General features: G+C 40.5%; 1 protein-coding gene and 1 pseudogene across 5 annotated transcripts in view; one reads left to right on the top strand and one right to left on the bottom strand.

The window, feature by feature from the left end:
- ENTPD7 (ectonucleoside triphosphate diphosphohydrolase 7) overlaps window positions 1-18,639 on the bottom strand; it is a 58,122-nt gene that overhangs the window by 23,316 nt on the left and 16,167 nt on the right. For 4 of the 5 annotated variants that reach the window (XR_007471345.1, XR_007471343.1, XR_007471344.1 and 1 more), the window contains 7 exons: window positions 16,445-16,548; window positions 14,521-14,577; window positions 11,992-12,125; window positions 7,840-8,006; window positions 5,420-5,744; window positions 2,881-2,966; window positions 1,024-1,185 (listed from right to left, as the gene is read on the bottom strand). Coding sequence is in view for 2 of the 5 variants with exons in the window: in XM_049697111.1 (XP_049553068.1) it covers window positions 1,024-1,185; window positions 2,881-2,966; window positions 5,420-5,744; window positions 7,840-8,006; window positions 11,992-12,125; window positions 14,521-14,577; window positions 16,445-16,548 (1,035 nt within the window). In the remaining 3 variants the exon portion in view is untranslated. Of the gene's footprint in view, window positions 1-325; window positions 800-1,023; window positions 1,186-2,880; window positions 2,967-5,419; window positions 5,745-7,839; window positions 8,007-11,991; window positions 12,126-14,520; window positions 14,578-16,444; window positions 16,549-18,639 lie in introns of those variants that run through there. The other variant, XM_049697112.1, reaches the window with a different exon arrangement.
- LOC125961045 (receptor-binding cancer antigen expressed on SiSo cells-like) lies at window positions 5,758-7,793 on the top strand (annotated as a pseudogene).

Below are 18,639 nucleotides of genomic sequence, written 5' to 3'. Positions count from 1 at the left end.
ATTGTAAACCGAAGAAAAAATAGACATGTAAACCTAAGTGCAGTGATCTGTCTAGAACAGAAGCCCTTCTCTCATGGTCCAGATACCAGATCCATTTTCATTCTGTTTGACCTGCAGTGTTTTTTAAAAATGTGAATCTCCAAACAGAAAGACCACATATAAAATATGGGTTTCTGGCTTCTCGACAAAGGAGAGCTGGCAGATGCTGGGACAGCACTTCTGCATGACGTAATCAGCCTTTTGTTTGGGGCACATACTCTCCAGTTCCCCACTTCTCTCACCCGCCTGGCTTCTATACTGAGTTTAAAGAAACAGGCACCAAAGATTAAGAGTTCATCTTAGTTTATTTAAAATAGTCCAGAGGAGAGAGGACCTAAAAATTATCCCAAGTATCTTATGGTACATAAGAGCAAGACATCCCCTAAAAGCATCTCAGGTCCTTTGTTCTAATTCTGGCCCACCAAAAAGCCTTCCAAGTCAATGACATGATCTCTAGAGTGACTCTACCCATTAGGAAAGATTGCTGTATAGGAACAACATATCCCAGTCCTCTAGTCAGATAGAGATAGTTCCAGAGTAACTTTAGTTCATCAGTCAGTATCTTAGAAGGTGTTAGTAAGAGCTCAATTCTAAAGATTGATTTGTTGTAGATAAACAAAACTGAATTCCTGGGAACTCCCTGGCGGTCCAGTGGTTAGGACTTGGCGGTTTCACTGCCGAGGCCGTGGGTTCAATCCCTGGTCAGGGAACTAAGATCTCACAAGCCACGTGGCACGGCCAAAAAAAAAACACTGAATTCCTGAAATTGCAAAGAAGAACATACTCCAGACCAATAATTCTCAGACTTCTTTCTGTTTCAACATGCCTGGTAAGTAATAGTAGTTTCACGTGGCAGTAATAAGGGGAGTTTGGGTGGGTTTTTTTTTTTGTTTTTTTGAGGGGGAGTTTACTTAAGAAACCTATTTTGAGGCACCAACTAACATCCTCTGAGCTCAAGATGCCAGCTTGGTCAGTCCACTTTACCTGAGTGGTAAGAAGCGTGTTTTATACAAAATGGCTCCCAGTGTCCACTGAACCTCTCGGTCATAGACCAGTTGGGCTGTCTGCAGATTTGGGTAGTCATAGGGAAAGTGGAATCCTTCATGAAGAACTTGGTACATCCAAGCTGACTTAAAACACTGATATCTGTGTGACAAAAAATAATTAATTTTTTTTAAAGAAGGAAAAGAGGGACTTCCCTGGTGGTGCAGTGGTTAAGAATTCGCCTGCCAACGCAGAGGACATGGGTTTGAGCCCTGGTCCGGGAAGATCCCACATGCCGCGGAGCAGCTAAACCTGTGCGCCACAACTACTGAGCCTGTGCTCTAGAGCCTGCAAGCCACAACTACTGAGCCTGTGTGCCACAACTACTGAAGCCCGCACGCCTAGTGCCTGTACTCCACAATAAGGGAAGCCACCGCAATGAGAAGCCTGCGCACCGCAACGAAGAGTAGCCCCCGCTCGCCGCAACTAGAGAGAGCCCGCACGCAGCAACGAAGACCCAATGCAGCCAAAAATAAAAATAAATTTTTTTAAAAAAAGAAGAAAAAGAAAAAAAAAAGAATTCAAATGCTTTCTGCATATTCCCACTAGATGTCAAAAAGACCTCTCTTTCCCCGTTTCACCTTCCTCACCTCTAGGTGGAGCCAAATCTGAGCCTCCTTTATGTTAACGTTTACCACAAAAGGGAAGAACACCTCTATGCAATGTAACAACACTATTGTGAGTACGTTTTACTTTTCTTTTTCTTTCTTTTTTTTCTAACAGCTCTTATCTTCAGGGAGAATGCTGAAATATCTACAAATATGATGTTTTGGATTTGCTTCAAAATGACTGAATTGTGGGGTGGGAAAACAGATGAAACAAGAGGGCTGGAAGCTGACAGCTATTAGGAGAGAAGCTGGGTGACAGATATTCAGGAGTTCATTAAACTGTTCTATTTTTGTTTATGTTTAAATTTTTTTTAACTAAAACATTTACAAAATGGGAGGACTGATGAACCAAACTGGCAAAATATTGATATGTGTTGAAGCTGGGTGACAGTTACACATGGGTTTCTGTTACTGTTCTTTCTACTTTTTTGCATGTTTGATATTTTAATAAAAATTTAAAAATAAAAAGACCACCACTTTTGATTTAAAACCACTTGGAGAGAACACTTTTTGGTAACCACCAGTTTCCCTTGGCTTCACTAAAATAAGCTATTTTGGCCTCTACCCTTCAGAAAATCAAAATCTGAAATAACCAAATTCTCCTTCAACATAAAATCCAATTTGTACTATCACTCGCTCTCTTTCATTCATTGTTCATACACTTTTTTAAAAAATTTAATTTAATTTTATTTTTTTGGCTGTGTTGCATCTTCATTGCTGCGCACAGCCTTTCTCTAGTTGCGGCGAGCGGGGTCTACTCTTTGTCACGGTGCTTGGGCTTCTCATTGTGGTGGCTTTTCTCGTTGTGGAGCACGGGCTCTAGGCACATAGGCTTCAGTAGCTGTAGCACGGGGGCTCAATAGTTGTGACATGTAGGTCCTAGAGTGCATGGGCTTCAGTAGTTGCAGCATGTGGGCTCAGTAGCTGTGGCGTGCAGGCTCTAGGGTGCGTGGGCTTCAGTAGTTGTGGTGCACGGGCTCAGTAGTTGTGGCTCGCAGGCTCTAGGGCGCAGGCTCAGTAGTTGTGGTGCACGGGCTTAGTTGCTCCGTGGCATGTGGGATCTTTCCGGACCAGGGCTTGAACCCACGTCCCCTGCATTGGCAGGCGGATTCTTAACCACTGCACCACCAAGGAAGTCCCGTTCATACATTTTAAGGCCACATCTAAGGGAGAAAAGGAAGTTACTTACTTGAGTCGATGCTCATCTGCATGTGATGAAAAGAGGCCATTCTTGAATCTCTGAGTGAGTACTGACCAAGCCATGCCACAGTAATCCTGGAACAACCACAGAGAAATGGTGCAACATGAAATGGGAGGCAAACTGTAAATCCGCCACAGTCATAGCTGTTCCATTTCTAAAGTTACTTGTGGGATACTAGTTGACAAAGGAAAACAGAAATGGCATATTCATTCACCAAACACAGTGCCAGGTCCTGGGCAAGGCAAGTCCCTGAACTCAGGCCACTGAGTGACTTGAGTTACCTGGGAATAGTCCTTTTTATTCCTATTGCCTCCACGTTCACTACGAAGCCTGCCTGACATGGCTCCTGAGCCTCTTAGGCTTCAGATACGGGTAAAGTTAGGACCAGGAGTAGCAACATCAAAAGCCAAACAGAGCTTCATTCTATCCTATGTAGGACTGACATGAGTAGGTCAAACAGATGGAACAGAAAATGGTCAAAGATCTATCACTGGGACTTCCCTGGTGGCACAGTGGTTAAGACTCCACCTGCCAATGCAGGGAACACAGGTTCAAGCCTTGGTCCGGGAAGATCCCACATGCCGCGGAGCAACTAAGCCCGTGCACCACAACTACTGAGCCTGCGCTCTAGAGCCCGTGAGCCACAACTACTGAGCCCGTGTGCCACAACTACTGAAGCCTGCGCGCCTAGAGCCTGTGCTCTGCAACAAGAGAAGCCACCGCAATGAGAAGCCCGCGCACCGCAACGAAGAGTAGCCCCTGCTCGCCGCAACTAGAGAAAGCCCGCTTGCAGCAATGAAGACCCAATGCAGCCAAAAATAAAATAAATTTATATTAAAAACAAAAAAGATCTATCACTGGCCTGCCTCTGTGTTGTAATTCTCACCAAAGGAATCATTCCTTTTGGTTTGTTCAGTGAACTAACATTTCCTGCATGTCTACTACATGCCAGGTGCTATTCTAGGTGCCAGGGGGATCCAGCAGTGAATAAAACAGACAAAAATTTCGTTCCTTACGAAGCTTACTTTCTAGTGGTGGGGGACAGACAATAACCAAATATACATGCATACATACATACATATACACATACATACACAGAGTGGGTTAGATGATGTAAGTGCTCATGGGAAAAATAAAGCAGGAAAGGGAAATAGGTAATATTGGGGAGGGCTGCAATTTTGTATAGGATGGCCAAGGAAGGTGTCACTGGGACGATAACAGTTGAGTCAAAGTTAAAAAAAAAAAAAGGGCGAACGAAATCATCTTTTACCTAGGAAAGAAAACATATTAAGCCACTAGCAGTTTGGGCAAGTAATAACTTGAGCCCTTTGATGTTCAAGAGAATAGGATTTGAGGAAGTTTTAAAATGAGAGAAAGATTCAGGCTATGGACGCTTAGGGGATGCTGGAAAGGAAAGGGAATATGAGGGTATTCCTAGAGGCAAGGGCAAATACAAACCAGGTTTTCCTCAATATTTCTTAGAGACTGCCTTTAGAGAACAGAATAGTACAAACACTGCAGATATTATTCCTTTTGGAAGCCTTATACCAAGCGAACCTTAGAGAATTCTAAGAAAGCAGAAGGGAAAGAATAAAAAATATAAGAGAGGACAGATCTCCCCATAAATTTTTCTGATAAAAGAAACAGATAGGGCTTCCCTGGTGGCGCAGTGGTTGAGAGTCCGCCTGCCGATGCAGGGGACACAGGTTCGTGCCCCGGTCCAGGAGGATCCCACGTGCCACGGAGCGGCTGGGCCCATGAGCCATGGCTGCTGAGCCTGTGTGTCCGGGGCCCGTGCTCCGCAACGGGAGAGGCCACAGCAGAAAGAGGCCCGTGTACCGCAAAAAAAAAAAAAAAAAAGAGAGACAGATATACAAAAATTAAAAAGAGATGAATCCAAATTAAAGCAGACACTGTAGAAAGCTAGCTAAACTTTTACCTGTCCAAATAACTAATGTTTTAAACCTATAAGATGCTTAAGTCCTAAATGTGCTCTAAGTGCATGTTTACTTCTTCTGCAATTTAAATGCACTATCATTGCTTTTTGCAACATCTTTTTAATATTCTAAGTGACCTTATACCATCCTTAAAACTCAAGGTAAGAAAATGAAAGTGGACTTGCCCACCTGTGTGACATCATCTCCAAAAGCACATTACACCTGGGAGCAACCAGTAAGGGAAAAATACCTGGAGATGACACTTTTGGCCACAAACATTAATTAAGACTATTGGAAAGCTGGAGGAAAAACCATTAACCACCATGACAATATTAGACCTGGGTGATAATTTGGGTAATAGGACACCCGTGGAAACCTAAGCTTAATTAATTAGAAGGCAGTATAGCACAGCAGGTTCCTTAACTTCTCGAAGTCCACCTCCTCGTCTGTAAAATGAGGGCTCACAGGGCTCCTGCCAAGAATCCAGTGAGATCATGCATGCAAAGCCCTTCGCACGGCATCTGGTACAAAGTCAGGCGTACAATAAATGGCTGCTGCCAGGATGAGTCACTTTATTATTAATAATTTACCTGAGCAGCCTTGGCAAACGTTGGCCCGTGGTAGCGGCCACCGATGCGTAACACATCCTCTGTACAGTAAAAGAACTCGGAGAAACCGTAGAACTCGCTGTTGTTGAAGTCAATGGGTGACTGGTAGATGCCATTCGGTGAGGCCTGGCTGGTGCTGGAGCGAGCCAACAGGGGGCTCAGCATGGCCCCACAAGCCACCCAGTCCCCTCTTCCTCGGACATGAAGGACCTGGCTGTTCCTTTCCACCACATCTGTGAGTCCCACAGGCAGGCAGGGATCGAGAAATGGATTGTCAGGACTCAGACCTGTCTTCTGGCCCAGCAACCTGTCACAATGACAAAAACAAACAAAACACATCACTACTGTACTCAGCCTCCTCTAAGATGCTTCCCAGATATCTTGTTATCTTTCTACATGACACCCCTAAAAACAAGGATGGAGTGTTACCACGTAGTTGTGTCACGTGAACATTTAAATTATGCAAATTCAATTTAGAAAAAGAAAGAAATATGGCAGTGATTTTGTTCAACCTTTTAGTCAACATGTATATTTCCCAATGTATAGTGAAATTGGAGATGTGAATCTGCTGTTCTCCCTCTGGTCTTCATTCCCATTTGCCTCTTAAAAGTGAAAAGATCTCACCATTCTGAGCGCAATTCTAATGTTTAGAAAAACAACTGGGAGGAGGTGAAGTGGGAAGGGCTGAGGAGTGTCCTGAGGCAGAGACCATGGCAGTGCTGCAGTGGCGATGGGTGGCAAAAGTGACCGAGTACATGCCCAGGAGGGGCAGGTTTTGATTCCCACCATGGCCATCACACAGCTCTGATTAATTAAAGTCTGTACTTGTCTAGCAACAGTATTCTCATTCCTAAAGAGATTAATATGCAGATCTGGCCAAAGATGGAAATTAAGTAGAGACCAAATAACTTGGCCAACTACAGTTAATTACTCATCAGTTCCTAAGACAAATGTTGAAGAGTGGACTTCCTGGGATGAAGATGCACCCACAAGTGTAGAGACTGAAGGAGGGAATGGGAATGTGGCAACACAACAAAATGCTTTGGAACAAGTGGAACCTACTTTAAAGATGTGACACCACCTATAAGGAAAACTCAGAAAATTATTAAAAAGAGAGAAACATTAAGTTTTAACATCCCAGGAAGCACAGGTTTCTCTATAGATTAGTAGATACACAAGATGAGTAATCAATCTTCTGAACTAGGTAACTTAGATACATGGTAAAAAAAAATACCAATGCATGAGAAGAAGATGATGCAGCCTCTTCCGAGGCAGCAAAAAACATGATACAGAGATAAAAGAGCAGCAAAACAACAAAGGAAGGAAATGGAAGAGGAAGCACAGTGGCTAAAGTTGGTGTGAAACTTTCATAGTAATTGTTCTTCAGATGCCATAGTGTCAGCAGGAGTGATCTGAACTCCATAACCCAAGCAACATTTGTATGGATTTAAGAGTACTTTCAGAATACAAACACACTGCTTGGTTTTAATGCATTCATCAATCATCCAGATAACAGGATTCTCCCAAAGCACCTTGAACTCTTAGGAGTTTAGACTCAGAAAAACAAAAAAGACTTATGAGACAATATTTTCTTTAACATGCTCCCAATATAAGGCAATTGACTACTGTAGAGAAATTACTACAAATGGGATAAACCAGTAGCTCTTCAAGCCACTGTTTCCAGCTAAACAAATGGGGGTAAATAGTTTTATGGTGGAAAAGAACTCTGCTCTCTATTATGCTTTCCTTTAATGTGCATAATGATAAAAATAATTTTAAATGCTAAAAAACCCACAACTATTTGTACATTATGATCTAAATACTTCATCTGGTACACAATGAAGAATCAGTGGTCTGTCCAATGCTAGAGGAAAAAATGTCTATTCTGGACTTAAAGAGAATATTTTAAAGGCTAATTTTAACTACTATTTTAAAGGCTAATTTTGATTAAGATACTTTTAATCTTTTATGCACACTATGGAACCTTAAGTCACACGTAAGATGCAACTCCACTGTAATTCAGAAAACATGTCCTGCACACTTCCATGTATTGATAGAATGAACTTCCAGTAGCTACATTGCACTGCACAACTTAAATTGGTGACTTAATTGATCTCACTTATCCTGTGATACCATGTCTGAAGATGGGCACAGCAAGAAGTCACCACAATAAGCCACTGTACATTTTTGAGTCTTAATAACAAAGATTAGAAGGCACTCTCAAGCAGATCAAGTGGGACTACTAATAGAGGTTCTCTAAAAGATGCTACCCCATTGGCAGGGGTGGTCAGAAAGGAGGAAGCAAGGACCTTATCTATCTAGTAGGATGTAACCATTTTTTCCTAATATCTGCAGCCTGACAACATTCTATTTCAGAATCACAGATCCCATGTCAAACATACCTGTTTTTGTTAAGAGTTTCATTCATCACAAGGTCTTCATAGCGCTGCCGGGCAAAGTTGCCCCCGAATCCCAGAAAGGTTGTGACGTAAACCCTATACACATGTTCAGTGTGTTGCACATCACAGCCCAGGTTGAACTCGGCCAGCAAGATCTTCGCAGCTTCTTCCTGTAATACGATGTAAAGGGAACTTTACTTTTGGTTGACTTCTAGAAAGGTATGACATTGCTAATACACTAGATTTCATCTGCTATGACTACTCTTTAAAACGTCTTGTAGCATTCTTTCATCCTCACAGCATTATTTTAAACAAAGACATAAAATGACAAGACTACACAAAAAGGAACAAATCAGAGACTAAATAACAAATTAGAGACTAGAATACTTTCTGTAGTTAGACAGAAGGTAGAATCATTACAGATGATGTCATTATCTGGCGTGTACTTTTCTGATTTTCCAATTCTCCAAAATGGGAATGTACTATTTTTATAATCAAAAAAAAAATCTGGAGACACATAGTTTTTTGAGGCAGAAGCTTGGTGTGTCTCCCTTTGCTATCCTTTTCTACTTCACCCAAAAAGAAAAAAAAAATCCTTTGACAAAAATAAATTTAAGGAATTTGAGAGATCATCATGAGATCTATTCTATGGCTTTTTCTAAAACTATTTAAGATGCCTTAATATCCCCTGTGACAGATTTGAGGATTAGAAAAGTCCAATTTTATTGTACCTCTGTTTTTGTTTTTTTTTTGACTTCAGGTACAGAGGTTGAATTAGTCATATTCCTCAGTTCATGGCACACTATCATGGCAAAGCCCCACTTTTATTTTATTTATTTACTTCCTTTTATCCTCATACTCACTGCCATTCTGGCTCTTGCCACAGGCAATCATTCTAATGTGCTTAATATGTAGTATTTGTTTGTATGTATTGTTGCAAAATGGGATTGTTTTGAATGTATTTATTTTAAATTTCTGAAAATGCTACTGTGCCCAGCAATTCCACTCCTAGGTATATACTCAAGAAAACTGAAAACATGTCTACACAAAAATGTGTACATGAGTGTTCACAGCAGCGCTATCCATAATAGTCAAAAACTGGAAACAACCTAAATGTCCATCAGCTGATGAATGGATAAACAAAATGTGTCATGGTCACACAATGGAATGTTATTCAGCCAAAAAGGGAATAAAGTACTGATATCTGTTACAACATGGATAAGCCTTGAAAACTTTTGCTAAATGAAAGAAGCCTGACATAAAAGGCCACATATTTTATGGTTCCACAGGCAAATCCACAGGGACAGAAAGATTAATGGTTGTCAGGGCTGGGGAGAGGGGAATGGTGAGTAACTGCTAATGAATATGGGGCTTCTTCTTTTTTTTTTTTTTTTTTGCGGTACGCGGGCCTCTCACTGTTGTGGCCTCTCCCATTGCGGAGCACAGGCTCCGGACGCACAGGCTCAGCGGCCATGGCTCACGGGCCCAGCTGCTCCGCGGCATGTGGGATCTTCCCGGACCGGGGCACAAACCCGTGTCCCCTGCATCGGCAGGTGGACTCTCAACCACTGCGCCACCAGGGAAGCCCGGGGCTTCTTTCTGAGGTGATGAAATATTCTGGAATTTGACAGTGGTGATTGCACAACTTTGTGAACGGTACAAAAAATTAGATATTTAGGATTATTTAAAATGTTTAAAGTGCTATTGTGTTATGTCTCTTTGTTTCTTTCCTTTCTTTACTAAGCACAAAGATCCATTATATTGCTATGTACACATCTAACTTGTTGCTTGCAAATATACTTTCTATACCAGTGTTGCTTTCTAAGTCTGCACACACACAAAAAGCCATTTGTTTAAGACTTTAAGGCTCAATGCCACCTGTCACTTATTCCTTAGTATCAGAACTATGCCTTCATTTTACCTGTTGAATACATACTAACAAATGTAGACTAAACAGTCTCATAACCTAGTTCCCCAAATCTGCAACCCCACCACAGACAATCTCTTCTGAATGCCAAACCCACATTTTCAACATACCCGAAATTGAACTGCTTGGTGATAGGGCTTCAGAGCTAGAGACCAGAAAGATACTCTCACCCAAACCATACCTGTGTGCTTAGCATCAACCCTGCCCTTTCCCCCGTGGTCTCTCTCTCTCAGTGACTAGGTTCTTCACCCTTCCAGTTACCGAAGCTGGACCCTCAGCATCTGGCCATCCCTTCCTGCCCTACCCATATCACCATGTTACACTGTTTTTTTACTCTAAAATATCCCTTGAAATCTGTCCCCTCCCTTCCATTTCCACTTACACTGTCTAGTTTAGCTCTTTGGCACTTCTCACCCAAGGTTCCCCAACCTACAGTTTTTTCTCCTGACACCAAAATTATTTTCTTAAAAAATAGATTGGGGGCCTTCCCTGGTGGTGCAGTGGTTGAGAATCTGCCTGCTAATGCAGGGGACACGGGTTCGAGCCCTGGTCTAGGAGGATCCCACATGCCGCGGAGCACCTAGGCCCGTGAGCCACAACTACTGTGCCTGCGCGTCTGGAGCCCGTGCTCCGCAACAAGAGAGGCCGCGATAGTGAGAGGCCCGCGCACCGTGATGAAGAGTGGCCCCCGCCTGCCACAACTAGAGAAAGCCCTTGCACAGAAACAAAGACCCAACACAGCAAAAATAAATTAATTAATTAATGTCAGATGCAGGCTTGTGACATCCTCTGTCACATAGGGGAGGATGTAAGTCAGGCACCCGCAGATAAGCAAAGCTTTCACTTTAAAAAAAAAAAAAAGAAAAAAAATAGATTGGAACTCAGTCACACAATTAACATATAGTCACAAAATTCAGAGCTGGGGACCTTCAGAGTTTAATTATTTCACAGATGATGAAACTTAGGCCCATATGACTGCCCTACTCAAAAACCTTTGCTGGTTCCCCACTGTCTACAGATAAAAAAGCCAAATCCCCTAGCATGGCACCCAAGACTCCTTATGATCTAACTTCATCTTATCTTCCCAGCCTTCCCTATTACCACACTTGAAAATCCCATACTGCAACAGGCTATTCATCATTACCTGGACACTCTGGGCTCTTTGCTGTTTTCTGTGCCTTTGTGCATACTGTCACCTCCATGCAGATGGCCTTCCCTCAACCTCCACTATGCAAAAGCCTGCTATCATCCAAGGCCCAGGTAAATACCTTACTTTCCACAAAGGCAGCATGGAAGGCTCCTATTCAAGCCTTTACAAATGGGGTTGACCCTGCCAGTCCCCACATTGCTGTGGCTCTCTGTTTAGACCCAAGGTTCTCAACCAGAGGTGATTTTGCACCCCCAGGGGCATCTGGCAATGTCTGAAGACACTTTTAATTGTCAAAACTGGGAGTTTGGGGGAAGTACGGGCGTTGCTGCACCTGACAGAGGCCAGGGATGCTGCTGAACATCATATAATGCACAGAACAGCCCTCCACAACAAAGACTTATTCAGCCCCAAATGCCAATAGTGCCAATGATGAGAAACCCTGGTTTAGATCAAATTACAACACTGTCATGGTCTGCCTGTTATCACAGGCTGTCTCCACTGATAGATTATAAGCTTTTGGGGGCAGTGTAACATGTCTTATTTCTTGCACATACTAGGTGCTAAAAAATGTTTTATTTCTTTTTCCTCTGTATGATGAAACTTCTCCCTCAAAATACATTTTTACATTCTAGTCAGGTAAGGAATAACAGAAGCACAAGGATGGAATCATCAGTAAAGGAAAGGGAATAACGTTTAATTAACAAGTATGTAATAAATACTGTACTCCAGGATTTATATTATCATGTTTAATCCTCAGGCAACTCTTCCAGATAAGTAGTATAGTTATAATTGCTAAAATGTATTAAACGTTATTACGTGCTGGGCAGCTTGCTAAGTGCTTTATACACGTGGTATTATTTCATCCTCACAACTTTATGAAGTAGATACTATTATTATTCTCTTTTTACACAAGAGGAAACTGAGGCTCAGAGAGGTAACCAACCCAAGATAACACAAGCTAGCAATGATCTGAACCAACATTTGGACCCAGGCCATTTGGTCTAAGTCCAAACATAGTGCCCTTCCTTCTCAAAGACAGGCATTCCTAGCCACTGAATTCCCCCAAAAGGTAAAATACCTGTTGTGGAGAAAGGACAGAAGTTGAGGTAGGAACTTCATAAGCAATTTGGAGAGAGGCTCCTCCCATATCCAGTATCCCTACTGTCCTTCTGCGTCCTGTTGCCAACTCCTGGGGAGCCTCGGCATCTGATTCTGAAATAAATAAGAGAACAGAAGGGGTCTAGTAATTAAAAGCCAAAATTAAGTTTAAAGGGAAAAAAAACCCAGAAATCCCTTAAAAAACTGAAAGCAAACTGAGATAAATTAATCTAACTGTACCAACTATATATTATACAAAGAATTACTTTAAGTGACTTAAAACATGGTATTTTGACTATGTATCTCTTGTAGAATATATCTTAATGACAAAAGAAACAAATAAACTGCATTCCAGTAGTTTTATTGGTAATACATTATTGGTATTATTATTTTTAAACAATTAAACATATATTATGAAATAAAGTTAAATAAATGTTTATGTAAACAGCTTTAGGAACAAATATTCAGCATAAGAGAAAAAGGATTTGATTTTAATATAAAATGAAAGAAATTAAACAATAATCTTATAATCTTAAATATGAATCAGAACTATCACTATGAGATCATGATTTATTTTTCTTTTTAAAAAAATACAATTTCCTAGCTCTGTCCACTGAAAAGGCCTAGAAGCGATGATAATCCAGGAGCAATGAGCACCGCTGTTGTCTAGACCACAATCTCTAAACATCATTTTCCACTAAAAGAAACAAGGGCTCCTTAAAAAAAAATGGCTGATGCTAGGGTCTAAGAGTAGAAAAAACACAAGATGAGCATAGAATACCATCGTATGCCAATATGCCAGGGAAACAGAAAAGACTACCGGGATCATGTTAAAAGGGCACAAGAGCCAACTCAAATGTGCTCCTACCGGCCAATGATGGTAAAATTTGAGCACCAAAAAGAATAATGATGTGATGGACTGCAATGCATCAAATAAATTAAAATCCACAAGCTCATAAGGATACTGAAAAAAAAAATTCACTGGTTACCTTCAGAAGTTGCTAGGACACCAGCTCATTATTCAAAAACTTGATAAATAAAAGCAAAGAATCAAGGGTTCATTCTGTTTTTCCCGTAGGAACTATATTTCAGGATAACCAAATGGCTAATGAAGAAAATTTCATTATATAAAAATCCTAACTGTTAAATGCAGAAAGAATGACAGAATTAGAAAAATCACCATTCTGCAACCTCTAATGAGAAAACAAATCTAAGTAATGATCACAATTGGCTGCTATAACCATCAGGTGAAAAGTGGATAGAAAATTTTTATAACAGATCAGATCAGACTGACAATATCTGAACCCTGAACACCTGTTCAGTCTTAACATGACTAAAAGTAAGACAACCAGATATTACAAAACTCCTGATGTGATACAGCAGGAAACAGCACCACCTATGATTTATTCTTGCCAAAAGAACTGAACCTGAGTCTAATCAAGCTTCTATACCTAACCTCCAGTTTACAGAACAAAAGCGGGGGAGGGGAGGAAAAACATGTTAAAGATCCCACAAAGATTCAGTCAACCAAAGCCAGAATGTGGCAAATTCACTCCATCAAGTGACCCCGTTTTGGTTGTTTTTTGGTTTTTGGGTTTTTGTTGTTGTTGTTGTTTGTTGAATGATTTGGAAAAAAGAGTTTGGGGGGAAGGTTAACTGTTATAGATTAAAAGGGACCTATCAATCAAATGTAATTTGTGATCTATGTTCAGATTCTGATCTGAACAAGACAACTACAAATAAATATTCTTGATACAATCGGGGAACTCTACCTGGGTATGAGATGGTTGTTATCAATACATGATATTAGGAATTGTTAACTTTGTTAAGTTTAAAAATGGAACTGAGGGGGAATTCCCTGTCTGTCCAGTGGTTAAGACTCCACGCTTTCACTGCTGAGGGCCCAGGTTCAGTCCCTGGTTGGGGAACTAAGATCCCACAAGCTGCATGGCATGGTGCAGCAAAACAATTAAAAAAAAAAAAATCAAATAAAAATGGAACTGTGGATATTTTTGTTGGTTTGTTTTGAAACTCCTTATCTATTAGAGGTATTACTGAAGTACATGAAGACAAAGTGATTATGTGTGGTGTTTGCTTTTAAAAATCCAGTAGGGTTACAGCAGAAAATAACACAACATTGTAAAGCAATTATACTCCAATAAAGATGTTAAAAAAAAAATCCAGTAGGGAAAAAAACCTGTGTTGTATGGAAGGAGTGTGGGAACAAAACAATGGCAAATTGTTAATAACTGTTGAGACTAGGTAATGGGTTCATGGAGGTTCATTTTATTAATTACTCTACTTATGTGAATGCCTGAAACTTTCCATATTAAAAAGTTAAAAAGAAATAAAAGAAAGCAAATTAGGACTGGGAAATGAAGCATCTTAAGTTTTGAAAAAAAAAGAAAAAAAAGAAAGAAAACTCAAAATTAGCACTTACATGCTACTGATAGGTTATGACATAAACCTTCAGCCCTTAGAACTGTCATAAGAAGACAATACTACTCACCATCCTCATGGTCGAATCTTCCCAGAACAAAGTTGATTCCAATCCATGCATAAACCCCTAAGTAAGAAATATAAAAGCCCTTGCTTAATTCTCTACTGCTATAGCATGTATATACCTCTCCCAGGGCTGCTCTTTTCCTCCTTTTCTTGGAAAAAAAGTGATAACCGTATTTTATTCCACACTCCCAGTGTATGAATTTAAAATCTTTTATCTTGTGATGTTTTTCCCTTTTAAAATTATTTGCATTTTCTAAATTTCTTACAATGAATAGGAATTAATGTATAAAAATAAATGTTAAAAGATAAAAATCTTGGAGTTGTAGTTCTGGGCAAGCACACTCACCCTGTCTCCCCACTGACTACAAGTATAAACTCTGGATAGAATATTTGGAGCAGCTTTCTGAGAACTCTGATAGTGGGCACACTGGGACAGAGATCAGACTTTAAAGGACCACCAAAACCACAGTGAGTTTCCCATTCTTCCCCCTCAGATACTGCCTGGCCTGGACTCAAAATCAGCTTGAAATACAAAAGTACACACCAGATGTGGACAGAAAGAACTTCAAGACCTTGCTTTGTGGTCCAAGGATCAGAAAAGGGGACTCCAAAGGTTCAGAAAGAGTGGCAAGAAATTCCTTGCTTTTTTAAAAATTCTGTTCTCTCCTACCCCAGGCAATCCTGCAACAGCAGAGGTACAGACTGGGTAGATGCCTAAACCTCTGAGAGATGTGAATCCTTCTTTCTGACCAGAGGAGCTACAGCCTCAAGAGCTGGGGCAAATCCCTATTGCTCTTTTTTTCTCCCTCTGTCCTCTACCACTTAGCCTTGGATATAGATGCAATCATGGGAAATGCATGGCAGAGTGGGCAAATTAAATCCCTGGCTTTCTGACCTAAGGACCATGAAAGTGAACCTCAGGGAACCAGAAAGTACTGGGGAGACTGTGGAGAGTGGGGAATAAACTGGTGTAGGAACTCCTGGGCTCACATGCATGATCTGACTCTAAACAACATATCAAAGCTTTTGAGAACTGACATACTGGCTAGTCAACACATTTGTATGGGCTGTGCCCAGGTTCAGACGGGCCACTGGCTGGCACACACATGGGACAAATCCAAATAGCCATGCCAAAAGCTTTGAAAAATGAATCAGCAGAATCACAGCCCACAGAAGCCAGGTCAGAACTTAAGGCTTGAACCTAACCAGTCTGCTAAGACAAAAATTAACATTCTCTTTATGATTGAAACAAGACCCAGGGTCTAACAATGTAATATTCAAAATATCCAGGATACAATATAAAATGACTTGTCAGGGCTTCCCTGGTGGCGCAGTGGTTGAGAGTCCGCCTGCCGATGCAGGGGACACGGGTTCGTGCCCCGGTCCGGGAAGATCCCACATGCCGCAGAGCGGCTGGGCCTGTGAGCCATGGCCGCTGAGCCTGCGTGTCCGGAGCCTGTGCTCCGCAACGGGAGAGGCCACAACAGTGAGAAGCCCGTGTACCAAAAAAAAAAAAAAAAAAAAAAAGACTTGTCATACAAAGAACTAGGAAAATCTCAACCTTTCCAATCTCAAGGGAAAAGATGCCGACCCTGAGATGACACAGGTGTTGGAATTATCAAATAAAGCAGCTATACAGCCAGGAAATAAGAGCAGTCTTCCAATGAATGGAAAGATAGAGTCTCAGCAAAGAAATGGAGTAAAACCAAACAGGAATTTTAGGACTGAAAAAGGCAATACTGAGATTGAAAAAGGTGAATCTTTTCCTTTATGTGAACTGCAACTAGAAGACAAAAGATTTGTTTTTCAAGAAATTGAAACATAATTCATCATACAGGCCACATTTGGGCTACATGAGAACATTCATTCAACTCCACCCCAAAACTACAAACCCCAAGTGCAAGCTTTTACTCCTCAAGGCCCAATACCTTCCTGCTTCCCAGAGATCACTTCTGCCTGAGACTGAGAAAAGAGGAAGTCAAACTCCAGAGGTAAATCTTTCACTAGATCAGCCAAGATAGCCAACTGCTTCCTGCAAGAAAGAACAAAAAACCTGAGTTAATGGTTAAACTCTCTTCTCACAAACAACCTCAACTTGACCTTCCACTTAGCCTTGTTAGACCTCACTGTTCACCTACCCAAGACACTTGATCCCTGCTTCTGTTTGGTACCCCCTTCGAGATTTCAAAGGTTTAAAATTACTCAAAAGTATAGCCTCCTCAGGGCAGGAATAAAGACATAGACATAGCGAATGGACTTGTGGACACAGGGCGGGCAGGGTGGGGGGAAGCTGGGGCAAAGTGAGAGTAGCATCGACATATATACACTACCGAATGTAAAATAGTTAGCTAGTGGGAAGCAGCAGCATAGCACAGGGAGATCAGCTCAGTGCTTTGCGATGACCTAGAGGGGTGGGATAGGGAGGGTGGGAGGGAGATGCAAGAGGGAGGAGATATGGGGATATATGAATGCATATGGCTGATTCACTTTGTTGTATAACAGAAACTAACACAGTATTGTGAAGCAATTATACTCCAATAAAGATCTATTTAAAAAAAAAGTATAGCCTCCTTCTTAAAAGGCAATATGGTAACAGTAATACTTATCCTTTATACAATGTTACAATTCAAATAGTATTAAAAGATGAGACTATGGTTCTATGCCTCTCACAGGCTAAGTATGGATAAGCTACAGGAAACTGAAACACAGTTTCATAATCTATAAAACAGATGTAATTACGTTATTCCTAACCACTATGAAAGGAGGCTGTTAATTTGAGGAACACAATCTCATCCTTAGATCTCACACAATACAGAAAAAGTGTCTCACATCACCACGTAAGAAGCACTGTTTGGCCCACAAATTTTTACATGATCCTTTACATTAACAATGAACTTTTAAACCTCCTTTTCCATATTTCAAGGGTTGATTTTTTTTTTCTTTATAAAAATCTTATCATTTGGAAAACCCAGACCAGGATCAAAATCCAAAGGTCATAATTTGGGGATGACGCTTGAAGCTTAGTATCTACAGCGCTGTTTTGTCCTCTAAAGTTTTATGTTATTAGTATTATCAGATAAAAACAAGCAAAGAAACAAAGCTAGAAGTAATCATATAAATCTAGAGACAATGCTGGTTAAAAATAAGAGCAGTTATCTTGGATTTTTTAAATTACTCATTACAAAAATATTCTGCTGGCTATCCTGGTTGCCAGCATGACTTGGTGAAGAATGTTATTAGCACTTGAAAGTGAAAATTACATTTAAAGTAATAATCTTCCAATATATAACGTCATTGTTATACACAAGAAATTATTATGATAAAAATTTCATATGGGGAACTAGAGGTGCTATTTTGCCCTCCTTATTGGATATGGTTCTAAACTACCCAAAGAAGAGGGCTTGCTGGTTTTGGTGATGACATGGAAGAATGGGTACCAACACACACTGCTGTTTGGAATATAAATTACTGGTACAACCTTTCTAAAGGGCAATCTGGGACTAGGTATCAAGGTTTTTAACGTGCTTAACCTTTGACCCAGCAACTACATTTTAAGACATTTATTGCAATGAAATCATCAGATAAGAATACAGAGAGAAAAAATACTACAGCATTATTTATAACAATGAAAAACTGGAAATAACCTAAATGCACGTATATCAGTAGTGACTGGCTAAATAATTTATGGGATAGTCAGGCAATGTAATAGTACACAGATGTTAAAAGAAATGAGGTCAATTTATATCTACATGTATTGACATGAAAAGATGTCCAATATATTTTGAGTTCCAACAGGTTACAAAACAGTACATACAATATGATCCCAATTTATGTTAATAAACAAAACACTCTTCATGGATTACACAGGATAGGACAGAACTTTCATTTTCTAAAATTCAATATTGTTTCTTTATTAAAAAAACATTTTATGGCAAAACACTGACAATTGTTGAAGCTGGGTGGCAAGTAAATGCGGATTCATTACATCATTCTCTCTACTTCTATATACATTTGAAATTTCCCATAATACAGTTTTTTTTCTTAAATTATCACTTCGTAATTCTTTAAAGGTATTTCCATCACAAACTAAAAAGGCAGTGGAATGAATTCTGTTAGTCTAGGC

This window comes from Orcinus orca, chromosome 14 (genome assembly GCF_937001465.1).
Source record: "Orcinus orca chromosome 14, mOrcOrc1.1, whole genome shotgun sequence".
Taxonomy (NCBI): domain Eukaryota; kingdom Metazoa; phylum Chordata; class Mammalia; order Artiodactyla; family Delphinidae; genus Orcinus; species Orcinus orca.
This window is presented reverse-complemented; position numbering and strand designations above follow the sequence as displayed.